The sequence below is a fragment of the Pungitius pungitius genome, chromosome 11, assembly GCF_949316345.1.
Source record: "Pungitius pungitius chromosome 11, fPunPun2.1, whole genome shotgun sequence".
Lineage (NCBI taxonomy): Eukaryota > Metazoa > Chordata > Actinopteri > Perciformes > Gasterosteidae > Pungitius > Pungitius pungitius.
The window spans coordinates 18971895-18997893 of NC_084910.1; the positions used below are offsets into that span (position 1 = coordinate 18971895).

A 25999-nucleotide genomic window follows, 5' to 3' on the forward strand; every position below is an offset into this window, starting at 1 on the left:
GTCACCTGCGACTGTTTACAAGGAACTATTCACCTGCTACTGTTTACAAGGAACTATTCACCTATATGTACACATTATATATATATACTGTATATACAATGTGTATAATCTCCATATGTTGTATGGATATCAAAACACAACACATATGAAATATCAAGTTTAATAGGAAAATAGAGGCATGAACCTTCATTAGTTCTAGTTAAGCAGTATTCTTTAAAAACAGCAATTTCATTCAATTTAAGTTTTTAATGTCCTAAACAATTCACAGGAAAAATGACAAAGAATAAACAAAACTGTGAAAAACTGGCTGAACATGAAGGAGACAACTTGAAGGGAACAGGATATGATATAAAGACTGTTCAGACTTTTCACTTCAAGGGATTGGATCATTTTCATGATCCACGATTAGTGCAAAGCAGCTTTCTTCAAACGATGGAGGCTTCCTGCAATACTTCCTCCTGTTACTCCTTCTCTTCTTGCTCTTACTCCACCTCTCTTGGTAAGACACAGGCTCTCACAGTCCTTCAGCATCTCAAAGCGGTTCTTGTTGCCTCCACAGCCGCTGTACCAGAAGCGAGAGCATCTCCTCTGCTCGCTGTCAAAGAACCACATCATGGTGTAGTTGGAGCAGGTGCCGGGGTCTTTGCTGAGGAAACAGATGTCTGGAGGAAGACGGGAGAGAGACACCTCGGTGGGTCAAAACCTTATAAACTGTATGATGACCAAAGATCACGTATCACGTATTCCTTTCAAATACATACGAACAAAAGATGTCACTTTGAACAGACTGAGCTGCTTGGGCTTCATAGAAGCAGTTTACAGCATCACTGAGTAAATAAACATCAATCCACATCGAGAGAACTGCGTCAAGTCTCAAACTCTCCTGGCTCAGGTGTGTAGTTAGGGCTGGCTCAGGTGTGTAGTTAGGGCTGGCTCAGGTGTGTAGTTAGGGCTGGCTCAGGTGTGTAGTTAGGGCTGGCTCAGGTGTGTAGTTAGGGCTGGCTCAGGTGTGTAGTTAGGACTGGCTCATGTTTCAAAGGAGTATGTTTAGTGATGTGTTCTACCGTTGGGTTCAGCCCCTGAGAAGCTTTGTCCATCTCCTACAGTTTCTGTGACGTCCACCTGTCCAGACTGAGTCTTTACACCCATCTCCTCGTCCCTCTGCTCTGTCTCCTGTCTGGACAAACAGCACCACCAATAATTGATTCATAATATTCTTCTGAAATGTACTAAATACATTCATTTTTCAACCGGAATGAATCATATATAGACACATGTTGGAGAAAAATGTTTAACTTTGGACTGTTCTACATTTATTAAACAGCTTTAGTTAGACTTGAAAAAAAATGTGAAATTGAAAATTCTTGAAATTATGAAAAAAATAATGCTGTGCTAATAAGAAGGCTTTATCAAATCACTGGATCCACTGGCTTCACAGAAGATTAATGAATACGAGGAAAGAGCTAAACAATTAGCAGCAGCAACATGACTACACGAACAATGACTCAACAAAAATACTTTTACTTTTGTTCATTTATGTATATTTTGACTTTATGCTTTAACCTAAATTAATGTTTTAAATTGATGAAGATGGTGCAGCAAGTTTTCATTTCAGATTTACAATTTAGCTGAGGTTTTTATCCAAAGCAACTTACAACAAGTGCATTCAACAAGGGGAAAACTATAGCTGTGTAATAAAACACAAATATAAAAATTGGATTAGCTTCTCTATTTAGATTTACACTGAGATATTTTCAAGCTTTCTTAACGAGGACAGATTCAGCCCGGAAGTTTGTTTCTGATAATGCTTTTTGAGTGAGAGTTACCCGTCCCGAAGATACAAGTCATCTGTCAACTGGTTGCAGGTCCGTTTCAATGCAGGCGGAGGGTACGCGTTAATTTTCTCTGAAACAAACATCAACACAAATCAACCATGAGAAGAAATTCAGCGAAGGTTGCAATCTGGTTGGCACCAGTGTGGCCTTACTGTTGAGGGCGGAGAGGAAGACTCTGAAGAAGCGCTGGGCGTAGCCCTGCTCCTCAGCCTTCAGACTGCCCATGTGGATCAGGTGCTGATGAAGAGGCGGACTGGCCAGCTCCTCCACCTGCGCCCGGTCATAGCGACCCCCGACCGTAACCACGAACACCGCCACCCCCTCACACTTGGCCCTCCGGGAAATGTAGCGCAGCTTAGCTCGGTCTTCTACCGAGGTCTTGGTTCCCACCACAGTCAGCAGCACCCTCCTCTGCCGGGGCTGTCCGGCCTTCAGAAGAACCTCCTGCAAGGTGAACTCCAGCGTCCGTCCAAGCGCCGACGAACCGCCCCGCTGCGTCATGTTTCGGATCAGGTGGTTCCTCATCACTGCGCTGGTCTGGTAGGCCCCGAAGCCAAACGCTACCTTGATGTCCAGGGTGCCGCTCTGTTGGACCGCGGCCACCCGGGCTAAGTTGCCCGCCCTGCGGGGCTGAGGACTTACAGCCAGCTGTTCCACCACAGAGCCCAGCAGCTGCTGGACGCCGCGGTACTCGTCAGCCTGCACCTCCCTGGAGCCGTCCGCCACCAGGACCAGGTCCATGTCAACCTCCTGAGGCCGCACTGGTTCCTGGATGAAGGGGCACTGGTCCTGACGCTGACAGGGGTCTGAAGAAACAAGAGAGTAATCATCAAGAGGCCAACTTGCCTGGTTAGAAAATGGCTCCTGTGACTTAAATGATGTTCCTTTAAATGTATTTCCTGAAGAATAAATGTGTTACAACTATGAGGAACCTCTGATCCAACAAGATGAACCTGTAACTCTACGGTTGAGGTGTAATGCTGCGTTCACGCAATAAGCGAAGAGAATTATTTGCGCAAATAGATTCAATGCACAGACGCGTCTGGTCGCGAATGAGGAGGATTTTTAAACGTGCGGCGCGAAAGACGCAAAGTAGCTAAGTGAATAAATCGCTTTTAAACTTTCAAATATCAACGTTGAAATATTAGAACTTTAATTTCGCCTGACGCTGTCTTGCGAAAGCCGATCAGCGTTGAGATGCTCCGCTCGTCATCACCGTCCTGCTGCCACAGTGTGAAGACACTTTATGGCGCTGTCCCTCATCGGAGACACACACAGCTGGGACGTTACTTTGTGTCTGACCGAGAGACGCCGGCACCGAGCGACACAACAGGTTATCAGAGCGGCTGCTGGAAGCGGCGTCATGCAGACGCACTTCTTGGAGGAGTGGGTGGAATTGACGTCATAAACCCCAACACAACACCGCTTGTGTACTTCACACAACAAATAAAGAGCAGAAATAGTGGTTATTTATCTTCACGGTGGACATTGGAAACAAAAACTGTCACTACGGGGGAAGAAAAAGCTGGAGATAAGCCACGCCCCCTGTTCAGGCACGAATGAAGCGAAAAAATGGGACGCGAATGAGGTGAAATAGTACAACTACTCGCGCCAGTAAAGCGTTGCTAAAATTCGCTTTGCTTTTTGTGTGAACGCAGCATAAGGCCTGTGAAGTTCACAGAGAGGCTGAAGGAGTCATTCTTGGAACATGTACTTAATATCTTTATATATAAAAATATTGCTCTTCTTTGCAGGATTATGGAGTTGGAACATATAGATATCCATGTTCCAGATGGGTTTAATAAGACCTTCAGCAGGACCCAAGGTTGATTGAAGCCCGACAAAGGAACTAAATTCTAGGTAGTGCGACTACGTACGCATGTAAGGGTGAGATGTGATCTTCGTTCCTCGAAGACATCAAAGCTGTTGCTTTTACACAGAAAACGTCCGAAAATGGTAAGAATGAATAAAAATACCTGCCCAAACCTCTTCATTACTTGATTATTAAATGTTCTGACAGAAGCCAAACATTTAAAGATGAAGCAGACTTTTCATAATATTGTGCGCCTACCATAGCACACGGCACAATTCTGGACGCTCTTCAGGTCGGCAGCCATGTCTCTCCTCAGAACAGTGAAGATGGAGTGTCCTGAATCGTCCACCTGAGGAGACACAGAGGCTACTTATCAGTTCACTCGGACTACGAATCTCCACAGGGAAGGATAGAAAAACATTCTCAGAAGACAACATTCAAAACTTTTAGAAAAGCATGTGGCAGGTGATATTATTAACCAGCTGCCAATCAACCCAAAGCCATAAGGAAGAAAAGCCAGGAAAGGCTACGCTAACCTCTGCAGGAGCTGCCATGGTTTAGATGTGATACTCTTGATCTTCTGATCCAAACCTACCTGCATGGCTTCACTAACAGCGGGAGCGTTCCTCAGGGAGACGACTGCCGGCACGATGCCGAGGGCCCGGTACTCCATTACAGCGGTGACAATGTCTTCGACATCCTGCGACGGCCCGTTAGCGAGGAAGACGGCCACCTTCCTCATCATTATTCCCGCTCTGACACGCTTGAAGACGTTCTGACCCACGAAGAGCATGGCGGTACCGAGCTGGCGCCGCTTGGAAGTCCTCTCCAAGGCGATGTTCTTCACCAACTCGATAAGCTGGGCCTTGCGGCGGTAATCGTGGAAGCGGATCAGGTACTTGGTGTAGTCGCTGTAGGCCACCACGGCCACGCGAGCGCCCGTCGGACAGTTGCTCTCCGAGACAGTGATCTTGTCCAGTAGGAAGAGGAGGACAGAGCGCTGCCTCTCAAAGGCGTCCGAGTCCACGTCCTCCGACATGTCCAGAGCCAGGACTAGCTCGGTGGGGTAGGCCGGGCACTGTGACTGACCTGTAGGATTCGTGGTATGTACATGGGTAAGAAAGTTACAAAATACAGCCCAAACCCTGGTATGTCAAAGCCGCATTCACTCTAGTGACCACCAGGGGGACCAAATGATGGTGCATCTACAATCAAACAGACCATAAAGCAGGGGATGCTTTAGGGCGGGGCTACAGGCTGATTGACAGGTGTCTATTACAGAGGTTGTCAGTGTTTTTGTTTCAACTTTAAAGTGCGTTTTCACTTCATCAACTGTAACAGTTTCAGATGACACTCAGTTGTTCGGAGCCCCACCTTCTCACAGCGACAGGCTACATGCTGATGGGACGCACACACAGTGTATGGTCACATTTGTGTTTGTATTCATTTGAAATGAACATTTCTTCATTGTGTGTGGTGCCATCTATGCCCAGTAGGTGGCAGTGCAGCGTTGTGGCTTCGCCTCGGGGTCCTAACTGTTCAGCGTCTCATTGCTTGAGGAGCCGCTGACAGAAGAAGCCGCACGTCTGCTTGTGTCATTCATTTCTACTTTTCTCAGGCACAAGTCTGTCATCAGGCTCTCATCCTGAGACCTGTAACACTGATCTCTACTGTACACAGTAAAAATGATGAGGAGAGCACCAAGTAACACAAAACTCTACAGACATGGTGAATGGACTGTAAGAAAGATTAAAAGACTCACCAAGTTCTCATGAAGGACAAATTAGGAAATGGATACATACCGTCGTAACAAGCTGTATGGAGGACAATAATAATTGTTTGTTTGGATCTACATGGAAGTTATTATACATAAGAAATGACTTGATGTATTTGCAGTGCACTCACCACAGTTGTCTCTTATGTAGCTGATCAGCTGACACTCCTGAAAAAGCACAGAGCATGTTAAAATACAGATTTTATAGCCTTTTTATGTTGGCAGTTCATAGAAATTAAAGTTGGACTTGGTTAAAGTCTTACTCCTTTTCCTTTACATTAGTAAAACCTAAAAGGTACTCCAATACACAAATTCGCCACTACAAGTTAAAGGCCTGCATTCAAAACAGTATACAAATAGTATAGTACAGTAAAAAGTTCCATATTTAACTTACAGTCATGCCTTTGCCTCCAGGAAGACCTTTGGGACCCTGAAGGAGAGGGAGGAGTTAGGATTCTTATGTCATAGTGTAATTATCCAGCTCATAGTTCACATATTTATTTATTTATGAACATTTTATTAGAGGATCACATATTATAAGTCTCACTATGTATCCCGGATGTCCATCGTCTCCCGGATCACCAGGGGTTCCCGATCCGCCTGAGTTCCCCTGGATCCATCAGAGCAGAGATAAATGGTCACAGAAGAAGAGAAGGACTTTAAGGAGTAAAAATAGAGGGAATATTGTTACTGACCCCTCGACCTTGGTTCCCTTTGGGTCCTGGGTATCCTTTGTTTCCCCTCTGACCGTCTCCACCCTGAACACACACACAAGAACACCGCACTGAACCCCCTGGACTCAAGCGAGCTCCTTCCTCCTCTGCCACAGGTTGGATCTAGACCACGGCTCTAAGAAAACAGATGGACTCACCGGTAGTCCGGGGTAACCAGGGAAACCAAACTCTCCCTAAGAAGAGGAAAATTACATTTGTGTGTTATTGTGTCACAGCAGGAGTAGTGCCAGCTGACACATTGACACGTAGTTCAAGTAGCTGGTTGAGATCTACCTTGGCTCCTTTTTGTCCTGGAGGTCCCAGACCGTCTTTTCCGTCTAAACCCTGAGAGACAGACACACGGACGATGAGGACTCACCGGTGGAACCGCAAATCTGATTGTTCACAACGCCGCTCGGCTCTTACCGGCGGCCCTCTGGATCCCTGCCCTCCAGGACCCCCCTTCACACCCGGGTCTCCGGGTTGGCCCTTTAGCAAAAAAACAACAACAGGGTTTCATTTAATCATCCAGTAAGGGTGCATTCTAGTTCAGACCTCCTCTAAACCGCCACACTAATGGTTGCTCCTCAGCCAAACATCTCAGCTGCTATTATGGGATGGAAAGTTATGACTCGGGCGACTTGTCGACTGTTGAAACAACGAATCGATTTGTTGTGTCGTGTCATTATTACGTCACTCAGTGAGATGCGCGCGAAAATGCCAAAATGAAAAAATAAAAGATCCGAGCCGACGCAGAGGAAAGAGCGGCCAGCAGCAGTTGTGAGTTGTGAGTCACATGACGCAGGTATGTGACGTTGGTTTGAGTTCAGCCGTCCAAGGTGTGCGAGCGTTTCACATTGAATAGACTAAAAAAAAGTCAACAACGTGGCACAAGAGCACCACGTTGTCCACGTTGTTGATCAAGCTAGCGTTAGCGTGCTAATAACAGCAGTGAAGCAGTTAGCAAGACTAAACACACGTTTTTATTTACTCGCCTTCTTTGGACCATTCATTATTCAATCTGTGGTCTTGTATATATTTTGTGCTTTGTCCCATTTTGTTTATTGTTGAGAAATATATTTCTATATGTTGTACTTTTTAATGCTGTCATATACAGTAGTTGATGCCTGTAAAGGGAGACACAAAGTGATCCATTAAACTAAGAAGCCTCTAATGCATTTATTTGCTATTTTAAATCCATCTCAAAGCACTTGGTTGTTTTTTTGCTTTATTTATTTGATGTATACATCTACTACAAGGATAGTAATAATTGAATGAATAAGCTTTAAGTGAACATGGGGGTGTGTATCTGAGTGTGTGTCTGTGAGTGTAGAGAACAAGTTCTGATGTTTAAACAAATCCTGTTCAATTTTATGATTTATAAATTATTATTATGTTCAAGGAGCTTCCTGTACTGAAGTATTTTTGCGATGTGAATTTGCAGTTCTGCTTTAGAAGCTTTTTAATGCTGTTTTAAAAAAAAAATCGGATTAATTGATTAATGAAAATAATAATCGACCTGATTAATGGATTATAATAATCATTAGTCACAGCTCTAGTGAACACACTTCACCTCCATCACGACAGGAGGCGTAGGCGTATACAGGTTGCGACCCGGTCTTGGACCACATCAGGAGGTGGATTGTGCTCCACTGACATCTTCTGGTAAGAAGCACGTCCTGTGACCTCAATGTGCACTCTTTTACCATTTATTTTTGTCTATTATTATTTTAACCTACTCACTTATTAGTGCTGCTCTTGTCATGCCTGATTTTTACCAGGTATCTTGTGTGCACTGTCCACTTTGCTGCCACAATCCTGTGAATTTTCCCATTGTGAGACTAAAGGAATATCTTATCTTACCTTATCCTTAGGTAAGCTGCTATAGGCCTAGAGAGCCCGGGGGGACTCATTAACACACATCACTAATTCAGCTCCTCCCCACAGGCTTTGTGCTTTCTCCTCTCACAGATTTCACAGATAGAAGATGAAGAAAGGGTTGGACGTTCCTTGTATGTTGACACATCCTTGATGACGCTGCATCCCAGACTGATTCCAGGTATCGTCATTCAGTACATTCAGGTATCTTCTCGTTAAAGACTGTATTCTCGAAGCCCTTAATCGCGGGCTCTGTAATGGGGATCATGTAGACCGGCTAAGAGCCACTACAGCCACACTCGCCTCACCTTCGCTCCGTTCGCTCCGCGGCGCCCGGCTGATCCCGGATCTCCAGCTGGTCCTGGTGGACCCTGCAGGAAGACATTCAGAACAGGGGTGAATACTTTGACCTCTTGACACGATACACAAAACCTGCAAGTAGGTGAACACAGGAAATAAGTAGCCTTAAGACTGTGATGATAGATCACTGTGAATATTGGGAGTTTTTGAAAAACGTTGTTGCCGTGACGACATGGTCTTCGCATGAAAGCTCGAGCACATCTTCTGAGCCTTGGCAAACTCAAAAACTCTTGAAAAGCTCTGTGAGTGTCCTAAGTGATGACCTTTACGGACCTTGTGTGGAGTTTTGGTTTAAAAGTGGTAAATTGCCTCCATAGCGCCCCCTGGAGGTTTTCAACAAAGCAGCGCCAGCACCTTGTTTGACCTACAAGTACGGTGATTTTTGAACAACTTTATTACAGCTCGTTCTGAACTCAGCTGCCAGACTTTGAACAGGTACTAAGAAGAGAGATCACATGACTCCGGGGTCTTTTCTGTTGCAGCTCCCAGGCTTTGGAATGACCTTCTTCTGTCTGCAAAAACCTGTCCTTCATTGGGCGTCTTTCAGAGTGTGCTTAAAACCTACTGGTTTTCTATAGCATTTGATAATGCTTTGTACGGTTTGTATATCATATGTTTTTTTGTGGTTTTTAGAGTTACCTGCTGTACAGCACTTCGGTTCCACTTGTGGTGTTGAAAGTGCTTTATAAATAAAGTTGAGTTGAGTTACAGGAAGTCACTTAAAAAAAATGTTGGTGTAAATATTCCGTCTATTTTTTTACACTTCCTAGACTTTGACAAACCAATCTTTACTAAACTTGGAAAACACATTTCCAGTTGAAGATGTAGTTACCTCATGATTTCAATGCTTCCTAATGGCATTTAGGCTTAATAGCGCCCCCAAACGTATTCATAAAGCAGCCCCAGCAACTGCTTAGATCCAGATGCACTTGTTTGGAGGCCGCTGTGCAGATTTCCCCTTCATATCAGCAGGAAAGGCTTGGAAATAATGAATTAAGTTGGTCAAATGTCCCACTGTGTCCGACAGGACGGAACCTCTGTCCACATGGTCACTGGAGAGCAGTTATCCACTGGATACTGGCAGAGGTCTGTTAAGTCACCTGACCACAGCCCTGCTCTCTTCAGGAAGAAACCCATGTGGTCAAACTGCGTGTGTAGTTCAAATTTGTATTGACGGAAGCAGAAGTGGTGTAATTGGCTGTCGTCCTTTGCCTTGACTGAACGGAGGTGATTCTACATTTTATTTACTTTTTGTAGGTCTTTTGCAGCAAGGCAAGTAGCCGAGTGTTAGTGGATTCTGTTTATGACTCGGGTTTGAATACCAGCCAAGAGTGATTAATCCATTGTCAATGTTAAACAACAATTCCACTGTCTGCTTCTGGACGCCAGCGCAGGAAAAAGCAGGAGGAAGCAATGAGTTGATGCACGAACCTGAACTCCAGGGAAGCCAGGGAATCCTTTTGGTCCACGTCCACCGGGTTCTCCACCTTTTCCCTGCAGAGACATTATGGACTGGTTGAGGACACTTTATGAAACCACATTTTATATCATTTTATTATCCTCTTTTATTCTTAGTCTTTATTATTGTACTATTTCTTTCAGTCTTTTGTGGCCCCGCTGGGTGTGTAACAGCAGTGTGTTTTAACAGCTTAGTTTGTTCTGGTAATTCTGCTTAATGTTTACTTGGAACATTAAAGACTAGCACTCTTGTGTCTGTACTTAACCCCTCAATGTGATGCTTATATTTTGTAGAATGTGTCTTTACTAAGATGTTCTTACTAGACGTTCTAACTGAATGCTGTTCAAGGGGACAACGATCCTGAGAAACAGAAGAAGTAGGAGCTTTCATTTAAAAAGGAACAGAACAAACGCAGTTTGTTTAGGTTACTGTTCCAACATCAGCTGATCCGATGCCAGTTCTAACCTCTTCTACAAATATTTACTGATCAATAATCAAACAGATTCAACATGGTGCCTTGGGACAAAAAGTCTGGATCTGAGTGATGCTATTTTTATCTGTGAGAAGATTCCATGTGAGAGAAAGAGTGTGGAGACCTAAATATGAAGCCTCCTGGAGGCTCGTGTCATTAAAGGGTTGTTTTCTTTTCCTCCTTAATCCAGTCCCACACATGGTTCCCATTCCACTAAAGAGCTCCACTGAATTTCTCTGGAAGTTTGTCCCCCCGCCAACACATTTCCCACTAGTCGGTCTGAGCCAAATGGAGGCAATGAGCCAACAGATGTAACAGCTGCAACATGTAGAGGAGTGTGAGTTCTAAAAAACCAGTGATAGTTCCCTCCAACAAGGCTCCTACTTGAGTGCTGGTGCTGATGTTAATGTTAGCGTTGATGCTGTTATGGATGTTGGTGTTGATTCGACACAGCACATAAGTAGAGCGAACACACAGGCCCCAGTGAACGGAAGCTATCGTATTGATCTGTGAAAGACCTCGTTTGAATAACAAGTCTTTTCTGTTCAAGAGTTAAAACGATGGAACTGTCTCCCAACAGAATTTAAATAGCAACACTCATACTGTCCATGTGTGCCCATGGTGCGATGCAGAGAACATCTGGAAAGCCGCTGCATGTCGTGCTCTTCCTGTTCTGTTGGTTTATTTGTCCCTTAATGAACTTCTGGATGTTTCACTGCTTCATTTGATCACATGTCTGATTATGAATAATAGAAATATACTGATTCACACACATAATAAAACTCGTAGTTCTATATGGTCATCTACACACACACACACATATGATACATTCTCATAACTATTCATTCGTATCAAATACTCTTGAGGCTAATCATTATTGCTCATTGGATGATGATGCATCCATGAAGCCTGCTATAATCTGACTGATCGGAGTGATGAGGCACATGAAATGAGCCGTTACATTTAAACACTTCTGCATTACCTGCTTGTAGCAGTATTTCCTATTGCTCAAAATTACAAATTTGCCTCAGAGGGCTTTACAGTCTGTACACATGGGACATCCTGTCCCAACTCGCTCACATCGGTGTTCTGATCACTCACCTGTGGACCAGAAGCACCGGGGGGCCCCTGAAGGCCCGGTTCCCCTTTTTCTCCAGGTCTCCCCTTCAAAGAGGGACAGAATTTCAGCTTCTAATAGAACATGTAAAGCTTCATCTTCAGAGTCTCTCGTGGTGTTGAGTTCCTCGCCTACCTTCTTCCCACCCGAGCCTCTCCTCCCGTCTGGACCCTGAACCACAGAAACAGACCAGATGGTTGTGATTCACAGACGCAGAACCAGTAGGTTCACTAGCGCCGAGATCGAAAAGTGGCTCTCAATTTATTATTTTAGCATGTACGTTGTTGTTTCAAAACACACGTCGGAACAGATCCCACTTACATGGGATTGGCATATGGATGAGGATGCTGCTCTATGCCGTTGGGGGTTCTGATAAAGGAACCTGCCACTTTTCGATCTCAGTGTAACCTAGTAGGTTCTGATTCACAGATACCATACAAAGATATGCATAGATACTAATAAAGACCGAAACAGATGGGACACAATGGAAGTCGTGAATCTCACCGTGTTCCCATTGTCTCCGCGATCGCCTTTCTCCCCGTCCTGTCCAGCTCTACCCTGAGGTGGAGGAGGAATAACACACTTTCAAACCAGCAGACCTTCAGGACTAGCAGAAGAGGGCTACAGTTATACCATACAGCTCCGTTTGAGATACTACAGTATGCTGAATGCTTTGCCTGATGACTCAACAAATAGTATTATCAGCCGTGTGAAGCCCTCTGATTGGATGTTTAAAGTATTGTATAATATTCACAATCCTCTCGTCTTCGCTCAGGTGTCCTTCAGAAGGAGGTTTCCTCAACATGTGGATGTGCGTGTTCCTACCGGTAGACCTGGGTTCCCAGGGTCCCCTTTGGCTCCCGGTCTGTTGTTATCGGCGCCTGGTTCTCCCTGTGGGAGAAAGCACAAATACCCTGAGAGATGGAGTCCAGAGAGGAGACCAGGAGAACGTCACTTCTTATTCTCCATCACACAGGGAGGTGGTGTTTCCTCCTGTCGGCCAAACATCTGAGGTGGAGCAGGACCGTAAACAACTTCACCTCCTTCTAGGGAGCAGGGATTACCACTTCACCTCCTTTTAGGGAACAGGGATTACCACTTACTGTTTATACTATTGTATATTCTTGTATACATTTTGTCTGTTAATGTTGTAAAACTTGTTCAAAATACAAATAAAGAGTTTGTATTAATTTTAAAGAAACCTAGTGAGGTATCATGACCCCTGATTTGCCCGGTACAGGATGATTAGCCATTGAGAGATTACTACTTCTCCTAATTTTTCTGGTGAAGAAAAATGATAATAAAATGTTAACGACTTACCGGATCTCCTCTGAGTCCTCGCTGTCCTTTAAGCCCCTTCTCCCCGCTAATACCCGGGATACCCTGAAGGACAACGGTCAACGGTCAATCTAGCAACCTGGGTCAGAGGTCAACGCCTCCCACCTGGTCAGCAAAAATGCTTCAAACCTTTATAAATTACAGTAAGACATAAATATAATAATATCTAATATCTGCAAAAACAATAACAGTATAAACATAAGGCAGCAAATCATTCTATCGATCATAATATTTTCTGTCTTGAACAAACGCACTAAAGCCTTACCGGGTCTCCAGAATCTCCCCTTGGTCCTCGCCTCCCGGCTGGGCCTGTCATTCCCTGCAGAACCAGAACCAGAATGTGAGCTCTGCTCCACAGACGGCAGAGGTTCTATTGAGGCTGGCCACTAGCTTACGCTACACGCTACGCACCACTCCTTCAATTTGTGCTAATCCTTGTTGGCGGCTCAGCGCTCTTAACATAAGTGTGATGATCCTAAAGACCGACGGTGTTACCAGCAATCTGGACCCGTCACCGGTTCTGTGAGGTGATTCTGCAGGTACCTGCTGAATCACCTCACAGAATCACCTCACAGAACTGCAGGTACCTGCTCTCCGTCGACTCCGCCCAGTCCGTCTTCTCCGTCCTCGCCCTGTCAGGAGAGAGGCCACGCGTCACTGTTCAGGTTCCGTTGATCAGAAACTAACTGAGCCGTTTGGACCAGTGTTTTTTACTCACCTTGTTACCGGACGGTCCTCTGGAGCCCTGCAGATACGACATGAACATGAGTCTCACATCATGTAGCAGCAGCATTACATCACACCGTGATAAACGAGAAGAAGACCAGATTTCACATGCTTTTACAGACCTTGTGTCCTCTGGGACCGGGACAGCCGTCGAAGCCCGGAGGTCCGCTCGGTCCAGGACGCCCTCGCTCACCCTGCAACGGAACAAGCACAGAACCAGCTCATAGGGTCATTGTTCATGAAAAGTTGTGTTTACGATCAGTCCATAACACACCATTGTTTCAGTTACTCAGCAGCACATTCAGCTGTTATGTTTTAGGTCATGTGACTTCATGTGACTTCATGTGACGGAGTAAACGCTGTGTTGACAAAGTGAAAGAAGAGAACTTACAGGGACTCCTTCATCTCCAGGAAAACCTGGTTGACCTGGCGATCCGGGAAGACCCTGTCCACAAAAAAACAAAAAGACACATTTTCAGATGACCTTCATACATCATTCCACTCACAATACTTCACAACGCAGACAGAGGGACCGGTTCTGAGCATGTTTAAGAGTCTAAGGGCCGTGTCTTCCACTGACCTTTGGCCCCGGGGGCCCCTGAGAGCCACGGCCGCCTTCATTTCCTGAACATTTGCATGTGACGTTGCAGCACTCCCTGGATGTCACTGTGTCCTGCAGAGAGACAAAGGACACAACTCCAATCAAAGCAGAACCAAAGTACCGCATACTGGAACATGATTTGCAGGCAGGACACGAACTACTTCCGTCGGCTCTTTTACTTTCATTAATCACAGATCTGGGAGAACAACTGAGTTCTAAACAGTAATGAGAGTCTGGAGACGTGAGACATTCAGGGATTGCAGACTTTGTATAAACCAGGTGTCTGAGCTCACCATCTGCTTGAGGACCGCGCTGCTGACGCTCGTCATGCCGATGCTGAGAGGAAGCTTGTAGCCGAAACCTCGCCCGAACTCCACCATCTGCAGCTGGGCGGGGTCCCGGGCCCCCTCCAGGGCCACCGTCAGCAGAGCACTGACCCCTGCACAGGGAACAGAACCACAGCTTCACTGACTTCCCGTTAAAGAAATTCTCACTCGACACTGGTGTAAAATAATAAAAATATTATTATTATTATTATATTTAATGTTTGCTAAGAGGAGACAGAGTCAACAGACATACAAGTCAGTCGCCTAGCCTACTCAAGGGTCTTCATCTTCAGGGCAAAAAGATATAGTTGGAAGATAAACACAGGGAGGTGGGGGGGGGCTCTGGGTAAGACCCAAGTGCTGGTAGTCAACCTCAGATGTTGACCATCATCTTCGGCACCACAAGATTCTAAACATGGAGATCTGGATTATCAGATGACCAACAACACAAAAGACATTCTGTCGTCCAAGTAATACGGTGGAATAATCTTGCAGTTTCATCCCTCTTGCTTCCTCTCGTTTAGGGAAGGAAGGGGGGGGGGGGGAGATAATATGCAAAGTAAGAGGGAGAAGGTGAAGAGATGAAAGTAAAAAGGGATGTAAGCTGGGAAGAACACTTAGAAAGAACATAAAAAGCAGAAGACATTAGATTAAGATATTTAGAAGAGAGGTGTGAGCAGGGATTTGGCACAACTGAAAACATCAGTAAATAAAGTTGAAGATAGTAGAGCAGCATTTACCAGACTGTCGCAGAAGCTCTGATTCCTGCTCTAGAGTCATCACGTCCTGATCGATTCCATCTGAGAAGATCACCAGCACCTGATGGGTCACATGTATAGGAGCTCTGCATCATGTCAGTGAGGGCAGAAGGCCAGTTAACATCCTGCTTGTTATTCCTCATTTATGTAAAACCCAAGTTCTGGTAGTCAACCTCAGACGTTGACCATCATCTTCGGCACCACAACATTCTACACATGGAGATCGGGATTATCAGATGACCAACAACACAAAAGACATTCTGTCGTCTAAGTAATACGGTGGAATAATATTGCAGCTTTTCCAACACTCATCCCTCTTGCTTCCTGTCATTTAGGGAAGTAAGGGGAGGGGAGATAAGATGCAAAGTAAGAGGGAGAAGGTGAAAAGAGGAAAGTAAAAGGGGATGTTGATTTGACGTTTATTGGTCCGAGTGAAGCAGCGATGGATCAATATTTGAGTTTGTAACAAACATCCATGTTCTCCTGAGGATAAAAGTTAAGAACTTTGGTGCTGTTCTGACTTTTCATCATGTTGTGGTCTAAGAGCAAATACCTGCCCACTAAAGCGTGTCGGGCCCAGCAGTACTTTGTGTCTTCTGGTAATCGTAGCATTCTGATTGTGAATGTGGTAACATGCCTTATGATAACCACATGGTAACATAACTGCTCCACTCTCACCTTCACCCTAGCTTTGGACTTGGTCTTGAACATCGTCTTGAAGGAGTCCAGCAGGGCAGCATTGAAGAAGGAAGGTCGTGACATCGGCTCATTCATGACATCATGCACCGTTTCATTGTAGTAGGCCTTAAAGTCTGTGTCGTACGTAGACCTTCCCTCTCGATCTACCACTCTAAAGGCGATGTTGGTTCTGACAGGACCTGAATCGCCGCAGCACTGACTCGGTAGCGACGACACGGAGCGGACGATCTCTGGCAGGTAGGCCTCGAGCTTGGGGTGGCCGCTGACCAGCTTCGCGCCAGGAGGTCGGTCTTCCCGGGAAATATCGAATCCCATGGCGATATCAACGCTACAGTCTGGATCTGAGGGAAAAACGTTGTTACCTTTTGACCGTCAGAGAAACAGAACAACATGGTGCTAGAGAAGGGGCAAGCAAGAGGCACGGTCACGCTAATCACCGCACAAACCTGGTTTGGGCTCGTCGTCTCGTTCTTCGGGGCACAATTTATCCCCCACCATTTCCACCATCTTTGGTAGCTCGTCGAAGCTTTTTGAGGTTAACACCCTGTTTTGGACGCGGGTAATCTGATAAAGCTTCAAGGGGTAGTACTTTCCGACGGCAATGGCAAACACATTTATGCCAAGACTCTTTAGATGTTCACCTTCTTCTGACACTTTCACGTTGTCATATCGACCATCTGATATCAACACCAGGGTCTTGGGGACCCCATTGCGGCCTCCGTTTTCCGAAAGAAAGAATTTCTGTATTTCACTCAAAGCCTCTAGGATGTTGGTTTCTCCACCTTTATGATTCAGTTCGTTGATCTTTGCGGTACAATTCTCCTTGTCAATATATTCATTGAGGTAGAATTCTTTTTGAAAATGTTTTGCAAACTGTCCAACTCCAATATGCACGCCGCCTTTACTGACGGTAAACTGGTTCACCAATTGTACTGTGAAGTTTTTGATCTTCTGATGTTGGTCTATGTTGATACTGCCCGACCGGTCGATTAGGAAGACAATGTCGTTCTCTTTGCACACTGCAAAAAGCAGAGGAAGAGAAGGTGTATTAGTTCATTTGCAATAAAAACAAGGCAAAATTATCACAGTAGTAATGAATTCATTATTGGCCACAATTCTGATCTTCCATATTCATTGAGGGTCCAGGTCTCTCCAGAGTCTGCCATATTGAGTATATAAGGCTGTTTAGAACAAAAGGACTGAGAAAGGTGGATACACTTTATTTATTTTGAACAACATTTAGCTCATTAAAACTTTTTAATAAAGTATCTTGAGAGAGACATATTTGGTGGCAATGCTGCAGGAAGATGTGAACTATTCAATTAATGAAACACAGTGACACTATCACCATAAATGTTTTAATTTATCAAAAGATTCTAATACACAAGTACTTGGCTCCAAACTAAAATAACACTTTTCCCCCACATCATGACCTATTGAAAGGATGAGGTCAGCATTCTGGGCTAACTGAACTGATCCATTACAGCTCTTGGTTCAGGAGATGTAGGACACCGTGTCAACTATACAAAGAATGTGAAAACTACTTTTCTTACCTTTTTTCCTGCAGAAGATGTTAGACATCTGTCTGTACAAAGTGGATAATTCCTCAAAGTTGTCCACGAAGAACACTTTGGATGGGTCGTCGGCCATTATCTCCAGCTCAGTCTTTAAAGCATTTTTCACCCCGATACTCACAACGTTGACACCGCGCTTTCTCAGCGCATCAGAATTCTTTTTCAAGTCGTACGGGTCGGTGGCCTCCCCGTCTGTGATCACCATCAGAATCTGAGGCACCCCGCGTTCTCTGCGGCCACCATATTTAGCATCGAAGAATTCCAGCGAGAAGTTTAAAGCCCTACTCGTATAAGTGTCATCTCGTTCTGGATTTTTAATGTCGATGCCTTTCAAAACATCTAGTTTGCAGTCATGGTCCTTGAGGTCAAAATGACGCGTTGGAGTAGTCGAGTAGGATAGGAGCCCAAAACGAGTGTTTTCCTGGCCAACTTTGGTTTGGTTCACAACGGTCTTCATAAAGGTCTGCATGTCTTTAAATTGTGTTTTAGATATGGACTTGGAGGTGTCCACCAGGAAGATAATGTCAGCTTGAACTAAAAGACACACTGGTTGAAGAGAACAGAGAGAGTTAGGAGGGAAACTGAGACATGATTATCCTAAAAATTAAATCTGCAACTTACAATTACAAAGATAATACGTGTCAGATGACAAGTGAGGTAAGGATTTTTAACTGTCATGCTGTAGTCAGCTGGGTTGGTTGAGCTATGGACTACGAGAACATGACATGCACTAACACCACCGACTAGCTTTAATGCTAACCGTAAAAACCGCAGAGAGGCTCAAAGATTGGTGGAACTTTTTAGGATCAAACTTCTCTTACCGTTCTCGCACACCTTCGACACGAACCTGCCTTCCAAGTCCTTCAGAGCATCAAAGTCTCTCACGTTATAAACTCTGTCCAACGAATTGCTGATCTCTGCCAGCTGGTCAGTGTCGGCTTCCGCCACACCGATGGCGTGGACCACCACTCCCTTGTCCCTCAGAGCCTTGGCGGGGCCTTTGACCTGGTCGGCCGACTTGCTGTCGGTTATCACTATCAGCTTCTGACCCGTGTGAGGTTTCCCTCCTTCATCTTCATTGAAATACTGCAATGCACTTTCAAGGGCCTTTCCCAAGTACGTGTCTCCATCCACCTGCTCCATTTCATCAATGCCTAAGATCATTTCCTCCATCCTTCCAGAAGGCTTTAAGGCGAACTCAAGACGGCTTTCGGAGCCGAACTGCATGAGACCCACCTGCAACTCGTTATGCTGGGCGGTCTTGCGGATGAGGGATTTCAGGAACTCTTTCATTGTCTGAAAGTCTTCCTCTTTGATGCCATAAGAGCTGTCAATTAGGAAAAAGACATCGCCCTGTATATTTCTGCAAGCTGTGGACACAGATCACAGAAGTCATTAACCTTTCTTGCCTAAAACCAAACAAACCAACTACATCACATGTCATTTAGCTGACGCTTTTATCCAAAGCGACTTACATTCCATTATAACCCGTGCATTACATTCTGCCTAGGGAGCAATTAGGGGTTAAGGGTCTTGCTCAGGGACACTTCAACATGGCACACGGGGCAGCCGGGATCCGAACCACCAACCTTGCAGCTCCAAGTCAAAGTTTTAAAACTCAAACTGGGGCCTTTGGAAGGTTTTGCCTAAAAATGTCTTGATAACATGACTTATTGGTGTAGATAAAGCATGAGTCCCTGAGGGCAACGCTGCTACTCACCATCTTGCTTCAGAAGTAATAAAACCTTACTCAAGAATTGACCGTGGTGATAATATGTGTCGGCATAGTTTCTGTACTATATACTACCCCAGAAGAGTTTAAATCAACAGCCCTCACCCTGAGATGATGAATAAGCTTCTACTGCAGAACATGGGTTTAGGTTTTAGCTGTTAGTCTGCTAAAATACCTGTACACTGTTCGTCCCTGTCTCCTGCCTCCCTATCTGAACTAAGAGGAACCACACGACAGAAATATTCAAATATACCCAGTCATCTCCATCCAGACACCAACAACACAACATACTCTCACATATGGTGGCATTAAGATTTAGTGTTAACAACACAAAATAACATCTTCAGCTCTGCATCTATTCAATATGCTTTTTAGAGTCCAGTCTAGATCCCTTTTCCTTACCTTCATCAGTGCAAATGTCGGTGATGACTTTATTGTCGATCGATTTCAAGGCATCAAAATTATTGACATAGAAGGTCCTCTCGGGGTCGCCGGCAATCTTTTGTAGCTCCGCTGGGGTTGAATCTTTCACCCCGATGGCGTAAGTGAAGATACCCCGCGCCCTTAAATTTGTTGCGGGAGCCGTGACCTCATCAGCGGATTCCCCATCTGTGATGACGATCAGGTATTTTGGGACCGTGAGGTCACGGGGGTTTTTGCTAAACTCTTTGGCCATCTGAAACAGAGCTGCTCCTGTGTTCCTCACTGTGTTCCTTCCACCTCCTGTGCGTCTAAAAGCCATAAGGGCTTTCTTAACTGACTCAAAGTCTCTGTGGGTCGTCAGAGTAAATTCTGTAGTAGTAGAATCAGCATATTTTGCCACTCCCATGCGAAAATGATCTGGGTCAATACGGAAAGTCTTCAGAAACCTAAGAATGAACGTCTTTATGTCTTCGAAGTCTAGGTCATTAATGCTCCCAGAGTTGTCAATCAGGAAGAAGATGTCCGCTACGTCTTTTCTCACACATGCTGGAGAGGAAAAGCAAGCATAAAAAAGAAAAGTTAGTTATTTTTCCAAATTCAAAAGAGAGGAATATTACAAATTATCATTCAAGCACTGGGGAAAATGTGATAGAAGACTAAATGAAAAATAATAAACTGCCGGGCTGCACCAGCGGTTCAAACCTTTTTTGTTGTCCTCTTCGCTTGGATCTATGATAACCAGATTGTTACACAGGTTTTTCTGCAGCTTTCTTATTGTGAGCTTCAGCTCTTCAAAGCTTTCCACCTCAAAGACATTAGAGGTTTGAGTGGCCATCTTCACCAGTTCAGTCTTGTCATAATCTCCGACCCCTACTGCGTAAACCGTGACCCCGGCCCGTCGCAGACTGGCTGCTGCTTCACCCACTTCGTCCTGGGACTCTCCATCTGTGATCACCACTGCCACTTGCTGGACATTCTGTTTTATCCTGCTGCCCTTTTGCTCAACGAACATTTCCTTCAGTGTGAAGTTTAGGGCGGCTCCGGTCTTCGTACCGCCTCCACGGTGAGGCAGCATCTTGATAAACTGGAGGACTTCAGCCTTGTCATCAAAGTCGTTGAGGTAGACTTGCGCAGTGGACTCATCGCTGTACGTGACGATGCCCACTTGGACTGAAATGGGACCCACTTTGAAGCCACTCACGACTGAGCGGAGGAAATCGCGCACCAGCTGGAAGTCGGAGGTTTCAATGCTCCCGGAATCATCAACGATGAACACGATGTCGGCCACGTTGGCTACGTTGCAATCTGGGAAAGGACTGCAGTTAGTTACTCGAGCCATCGTCTAAACACATCAAATGTATGTGAAGATGAACTACATAGCAGGAATGCTCGTTATGATCAGGCTTCTTACCTTCAGAAATGCGGTCCTTTTTAACTGCCGTCAAGGACTCCTTCAATTGCGGCGAACTAAGAATGTACTCAGAACTGACAACTGACTCTAAGGCAGTTCTGCTCGCACCCGCAGACACCCCATAAACAGTGATCTCTGAGGATTCCACCCGTTGGGCGGCATCGGACACAGAGTCACTGGACTCGCCTCCCATCACAACCACCAGGGTCTGCGGGACGCCTTGGTGTGCTCGCCCCCCATCCCCACGGGTAAAGAAGAGGTTCCTGGCGTTCTTTAGAGCAGTACCCAGGTTTCGTTGTCCTCTGTATGATGGGGGCAGCCTGAAACGTTTGATGGCCGCCAGGGTTTGCTGTTTGGTTTGATGGGTGAGGAGACCAAATTCTACCTTGGGGTTTTGCCCGTACTGGGCCAAGCCGATGCGGTAGGCCGACTCTCCAACGTTAAGACTTTCAATCAATTTGATGAAGTCCCTCTTGAATATGTTGAACTGTCCGGTAGCTATGCTGCTGTCCAACAAGAAGAAAATATCTCCAAACCTGTCAGTCAGAGCTGAGAGCGGAGAAGAAAACAGTCATCACATTTCACACAAACACAGTATGATCTACCATCAAACCTTTTACAGAGATGCACGTTGGCTACGTGTTTCGTGTATTTGATTGCAAACTTATAAATATACATGTACACACTGTGTCCATTGCCTCACCTTCCCTCTGATCATCCACAGAGATGCAAACAGTTTGCAGCAGATCGTCTCTCTTACTCCTCAGGGCCTGGTAGTTGTCAATGGAGTACAGGAAACGCTCTGAGGGACGGTTGGCGATGGAAACCAGCTCTGTGTGGTTGGCTGCTCCCACTCCGATGGCAAACATTATGACCCCGCGCCGCCTCAGGCTCTGGGCGGGCAGCTTCACGTCGTCCTGAGAGCCTCCGTCTGTGATGACCACGGCGATCTGAGGAACCTGTTGGTTGACTCGGCTCCCGGCTTCTTCTGTGAAAAAATTATCTCGGAGGAAATTGATAGCTTCGCCGGTGTTCGTGCCTCCTGTTCTGTACTTGACTGCCTTTATCGCGGCCTGCAGGGACTTCTTGTTCTTGTGGTCCTTAAGCAGAAACTCTGCGATGGGTTCATCACTGAACTGAGCCAAGCCAACGCGGACCTTGTTGGTGCCGATGTCGAGGGCCTCGATAGCGCTGTCGATAAAAGACTGGACCTCCTTAAAGTTGTTCTCCCCGATGCTGCCGGAGCCGTCAACCAGGAAGACGATGTCGGCCACTGTGGCGCTTTCACACTCTGGAGAGGAGGAGAGAAGTTGTCTCAAAGAAACATTACAGGTCTCCATTTTACATGTTGTTGCACTGCAAAGCTCCATATTCTGTACTAACATGGCTTAGTTATTGAGACGTACCTGTCGTCAGAGCAGCCGATCCGGAGGAACACGCCACCGCAATGAGGCAGAAGAGAAGACTCGTTCTACCCTCCATGCTGGGACGGCTGGGACTTTCTCTCTTTCTACAAAGAAGACACAGCAGAGCAACTGCAGCTTCTATACGGACGGCTTTCACAAGTAAAACACTGAGTTACAGAAAGAAAACTGCGTGACATCAGCTGCTCGCAGGGACGCATAATCAACCTTAAACAGCAAGCACTGCAAAGGATTATGAGAAACATTGTCGTGAGACAACATGATGCTTCTATGTTGTAGAACGTCTCTGATAGATGTTGTTTGGTTGTAACTGAATGTTAATCAGCAGCTCTTTCTCGATACCTAAGAGGGCGGGAAGGGACTCGCCTTCTCGGGAGACGGACTCACGGCTACAGGAGAACGGAAAACACTAATTTCCTCAATTGGAGCAGCAGCTGTCTTGAAGCTTTTGGTCCCTTTCATTTAAAATAAAATAAATGATTTATGTAATGGAGTACTAGAGTAAACTCATTAATCGCATCATATAAAAAGTGAACATTTAATCAGGGCTCACACTGCATTAGCTTCATACAGGTTCAAAGGGCTAATGTCCTCATCCAGTTAAATGCACAAACATCACTACAAATAAATGAAATGTACCTGAACCTCATCTGTGTCTCTACATCAATAGTGATTGATAGAGTATGCAATATCTATGATACACTGATCAGTAAGTTAGAAAGGTGAACTCTTACATTGACAAACAATGAAATCATTAGAAACCGTTTCAAGCAGCTGACCCCAGATGGAAGATATTAAGAGGGAAAGATTTATAAGTTCCTAAAATGTTAAATATGTATTTGAGTTCAGTTCAGAGTCCCATTCAAGCTGAGGACGTGCTGCCTGTTTAGAGTCTTGATGACGGGTTTAGGGTAAAACATTGTAAGTTTTAATGCACAATTGTGGGGTCCAGATTGAGTTGCTACAGGAAGTGGACACCCCTCTATTGCATTATCGGTTGATTTTATTTTTCTAGTTATGTTTATGGAACCAGCATATGTCAAATTTATTCAAAATCAAGTTCATAAGCTGAATTTCATATCCAAGATGTTTAATTATCCTTAAAACCCAATGTCTCCCCCATATCCGAATGGTTTGACCCAACCTGGCGCACACTGCTGAAAACATGGACGGACGAGCCGGCAAAAAAACAACACTCCGCTAAAAAATAAATAAAAAGGTCCCTTCAAAATAAAATCACAGGATGATTTTTTTTTCTTCTAATTTTTATCAGGGACCCACTAAAAACGGGACCCACCCGTTGAGATCTAGAGCCTTTCAAAAGACCAATGTGGGTTCTCTCAAGTTCATTAGCAGCCTTTTTGATTTGATTGTCTTTTTTTGGACAACAGGAAAGAGATGAATGGCGCAGCAGATGTTTTGATGTTCAGATGTTCTACACTGGATCTGAGAAGCATTGATGACTAATATATTATATTTGAGATATTACTGAACTGTCAGTTTAATGTTATTCACGGTCCTTGGACTTTGTCATGCATTCCCACATAGTTCTGTCAGGTTTTCTAGCACATTGCCCAAGTAGGATTACTCTCTCAATAACATCTAAACATTTACGACAAAAAACTCGTTCACTTTGCGAGGGGTTCATCCGGGCTCTTTTTTTCTAAAGCTTGATCAAATATATTTCTACTTAGCAGAGGTTGCACAAACTTTGCACTTCTCCTTCATACTGATGTTGCTAATTAAGGTGATTGCTTAATCGCCGGTGTAATTAAGGATTTCACGTCTGTAAAGCACTTTTTTAACCATGTGGATGTAACGTGTAAAGAGCCCCGATGAATATGTATGAAGTGACCCACCATATGCCACCAAAACAAACAAACACGCGTAGGCAAACCAGCAGGTTCAAAAACCAGTAGATTAAAAAACCAGTAGGGGTGTAACACCGCAAGCTTCAATATATATTTGACTATTAATGACAAAAAAGAAACACACAGTGACTTGGACAAGTAACTTTAATCGGATTACTGGCTTGGACACACTAACGCCTTAGATTCCTGGCATCACTGCAATTGAGGCCATTTAATTACTTAAAACGTTTTGCTCTTTAATACGCTTTCAGGCTCTTTCCTCATAAAATGAAACGTCATTTTAATAATGTCGCTTTGGTGATGTGCGGTGATGTAACGTTAAGTAAGAAGGTTAAGTCTCTCCTTATTGCTTAATTACTACACATCGGCCAAAGTGAGTCGGCAACAACGAAGACAAATGGCTCATAGTCTGCATTCACTCAACCTCAATAAAATCAATAAATCTTGATTTTAATTGGTCCGTGTTTGATACGTAACGTGCATGACTACTGGAATAACCTATTTACGTGCAAAGGGGCAGCAGAGAAGTGGAAGAATATAGAATCGTTTTTTTCACTTCAATGCATTGCTCGTTTTCTTTTGTATTTCATTATGCGTAACGGCTACATTTGTCATCGAATTGCATAAATAATTAAAATAAACAGTAAAAATACAAGTTTATTTAAAAAACATTTTGATGTTTGAATTGAGTGCTCACCCCGTCCTCCCAGACTGCACATCAGTGTAAATGGACCATATGAAGACTCATGAACACAGAACTAAAGACGTGGACATGTCCCCCAGCAGAGACAAATTGTGAAACGTATTTATTCCAAAAATGCAACACAAGTTGTTTCACCGAATATCTGAAGATTAAACCTGTAGAACATGTTTGAGCCATGCGCTTAATCATCTTTACTTTGGCTCTTTGAAGATTTCAAATTCATAATCTGAAGATCAGAGAAGTTCATCCGTAAAATTATTCACACAAAGAGAAAAGTTACTCACAGATCTGCTGCTTCGCCTCCTTTGGCTCCTTCTGCACGACTGCCAAGATCACAGCCTGCTGGTTACTATAGGAGGAGGAGGAGGAGGAGGAGGAGGAGGAGGAGTAAGAGGTGGAAGAGAAGGTGGAGAAGAAGTAGGAGGAGAGTCATACTCTTCTGCAAGAATCCTGAGATCGTCAGCCTGCTGGTTGCTGTAGGAGGTGGAGGGGGTGGAGGAGTGGGGGCTAAAGGGACGGATCTCTAGCCTGGCGGTCTTGGCCGAGTCCATGAAGCTCTGCAGGCCGGACTTCCTGCGGCTGGAAGCCTTTCTTCAGCCCTCACGGCGGTTTGTTCTGTCACATCGTCGAGTGTTTGACATGACATTTTATTATCAAAGCAATTTCGACAAAAAACAGTAAAACATCATTTTAAATGACTTCTCATATGAGGAAAGAGAGTGAAAGATCAAATCAGAGAGTAAAACATATTCAATAAATGTTTTTGTTCGTAAATCACACGATTTTCGAACATACGATCAGACATCGTTTGACATGGACCATGGCGTCGTGGTGACATGTGGAAGCAAAGTGCTGTCCCATCATGTTTAGACTCTCACACTTAACCACTGACCAGGAGACCTCAGTGAGTCCCTGAGACATCTGGGGTCAAGGGTCAGTGGGGACATTGGGCCCAACAATGTGAGCAACAAACGGACACGTGAGGTCACACC

General features: G+C 44.8%; 1 protein-coding gene across 1 annotated transcript; it reads right to left on the minus strand.

Moving 5' to 3' along the window:
- Window positions 1-146: 146 nt before the first annotated feature.
- On the minus strand, window positions 147-25386 carry LOC119197904 (collagen alpha-6(VI) chain-like). Its single transcript, XM_037454598.2, has 39 exons — window positions 25292-25386; window positions 22416-22519; window positions 21713-22300; window positions 21010-21558; window positions 20301-20903; window positions 19578-20144; window positions 18265-18813; window positions 17423-17989; window positions 16316-16888; window positions 15849-16210; window positions 15153-15231; window positions 14380-14525; window positions 14066-14158; window positions 13877-13930; window positions 13608-13679; window positions 13478-13504; window positions 13347-13391; window positions 13025-13078; window positions 12742-12804; window positions 12247-12312; window positions 11926-11979; window positions 11557-11592; window positions 11406-11468; window positions 9805-9867; window positions 8322-8384; window positions 6562-6624; window positions 6430-6480; window positions 6294-6329; window positions 6118-6180; window positions 5970-6032; window positions 5817-5852; window positions 5554-5590; window positions 5451-5462; window positions 4244-4737; window positions 3907-3997; window positions 1988-2641; window positions 1827-1905; window positions 1065-1177; window positions 147-662 (listed from the first exon to the last, which is right to left on the minus strand). Exons 2-39 carry the CDS (start codon window positions 22489-22491, stop codon window positions 406-408), a joined length of 7461 nt encoding a protein of 2486 aa, XP_037310495.2. The 5' UTR covers window positions 22492-22519; window positions 25292-25386; the 3' UTR covers window positions 147-405.
- Between the last annotated feature and the right edge of the window lie 613 nt (window positions 25387-25999).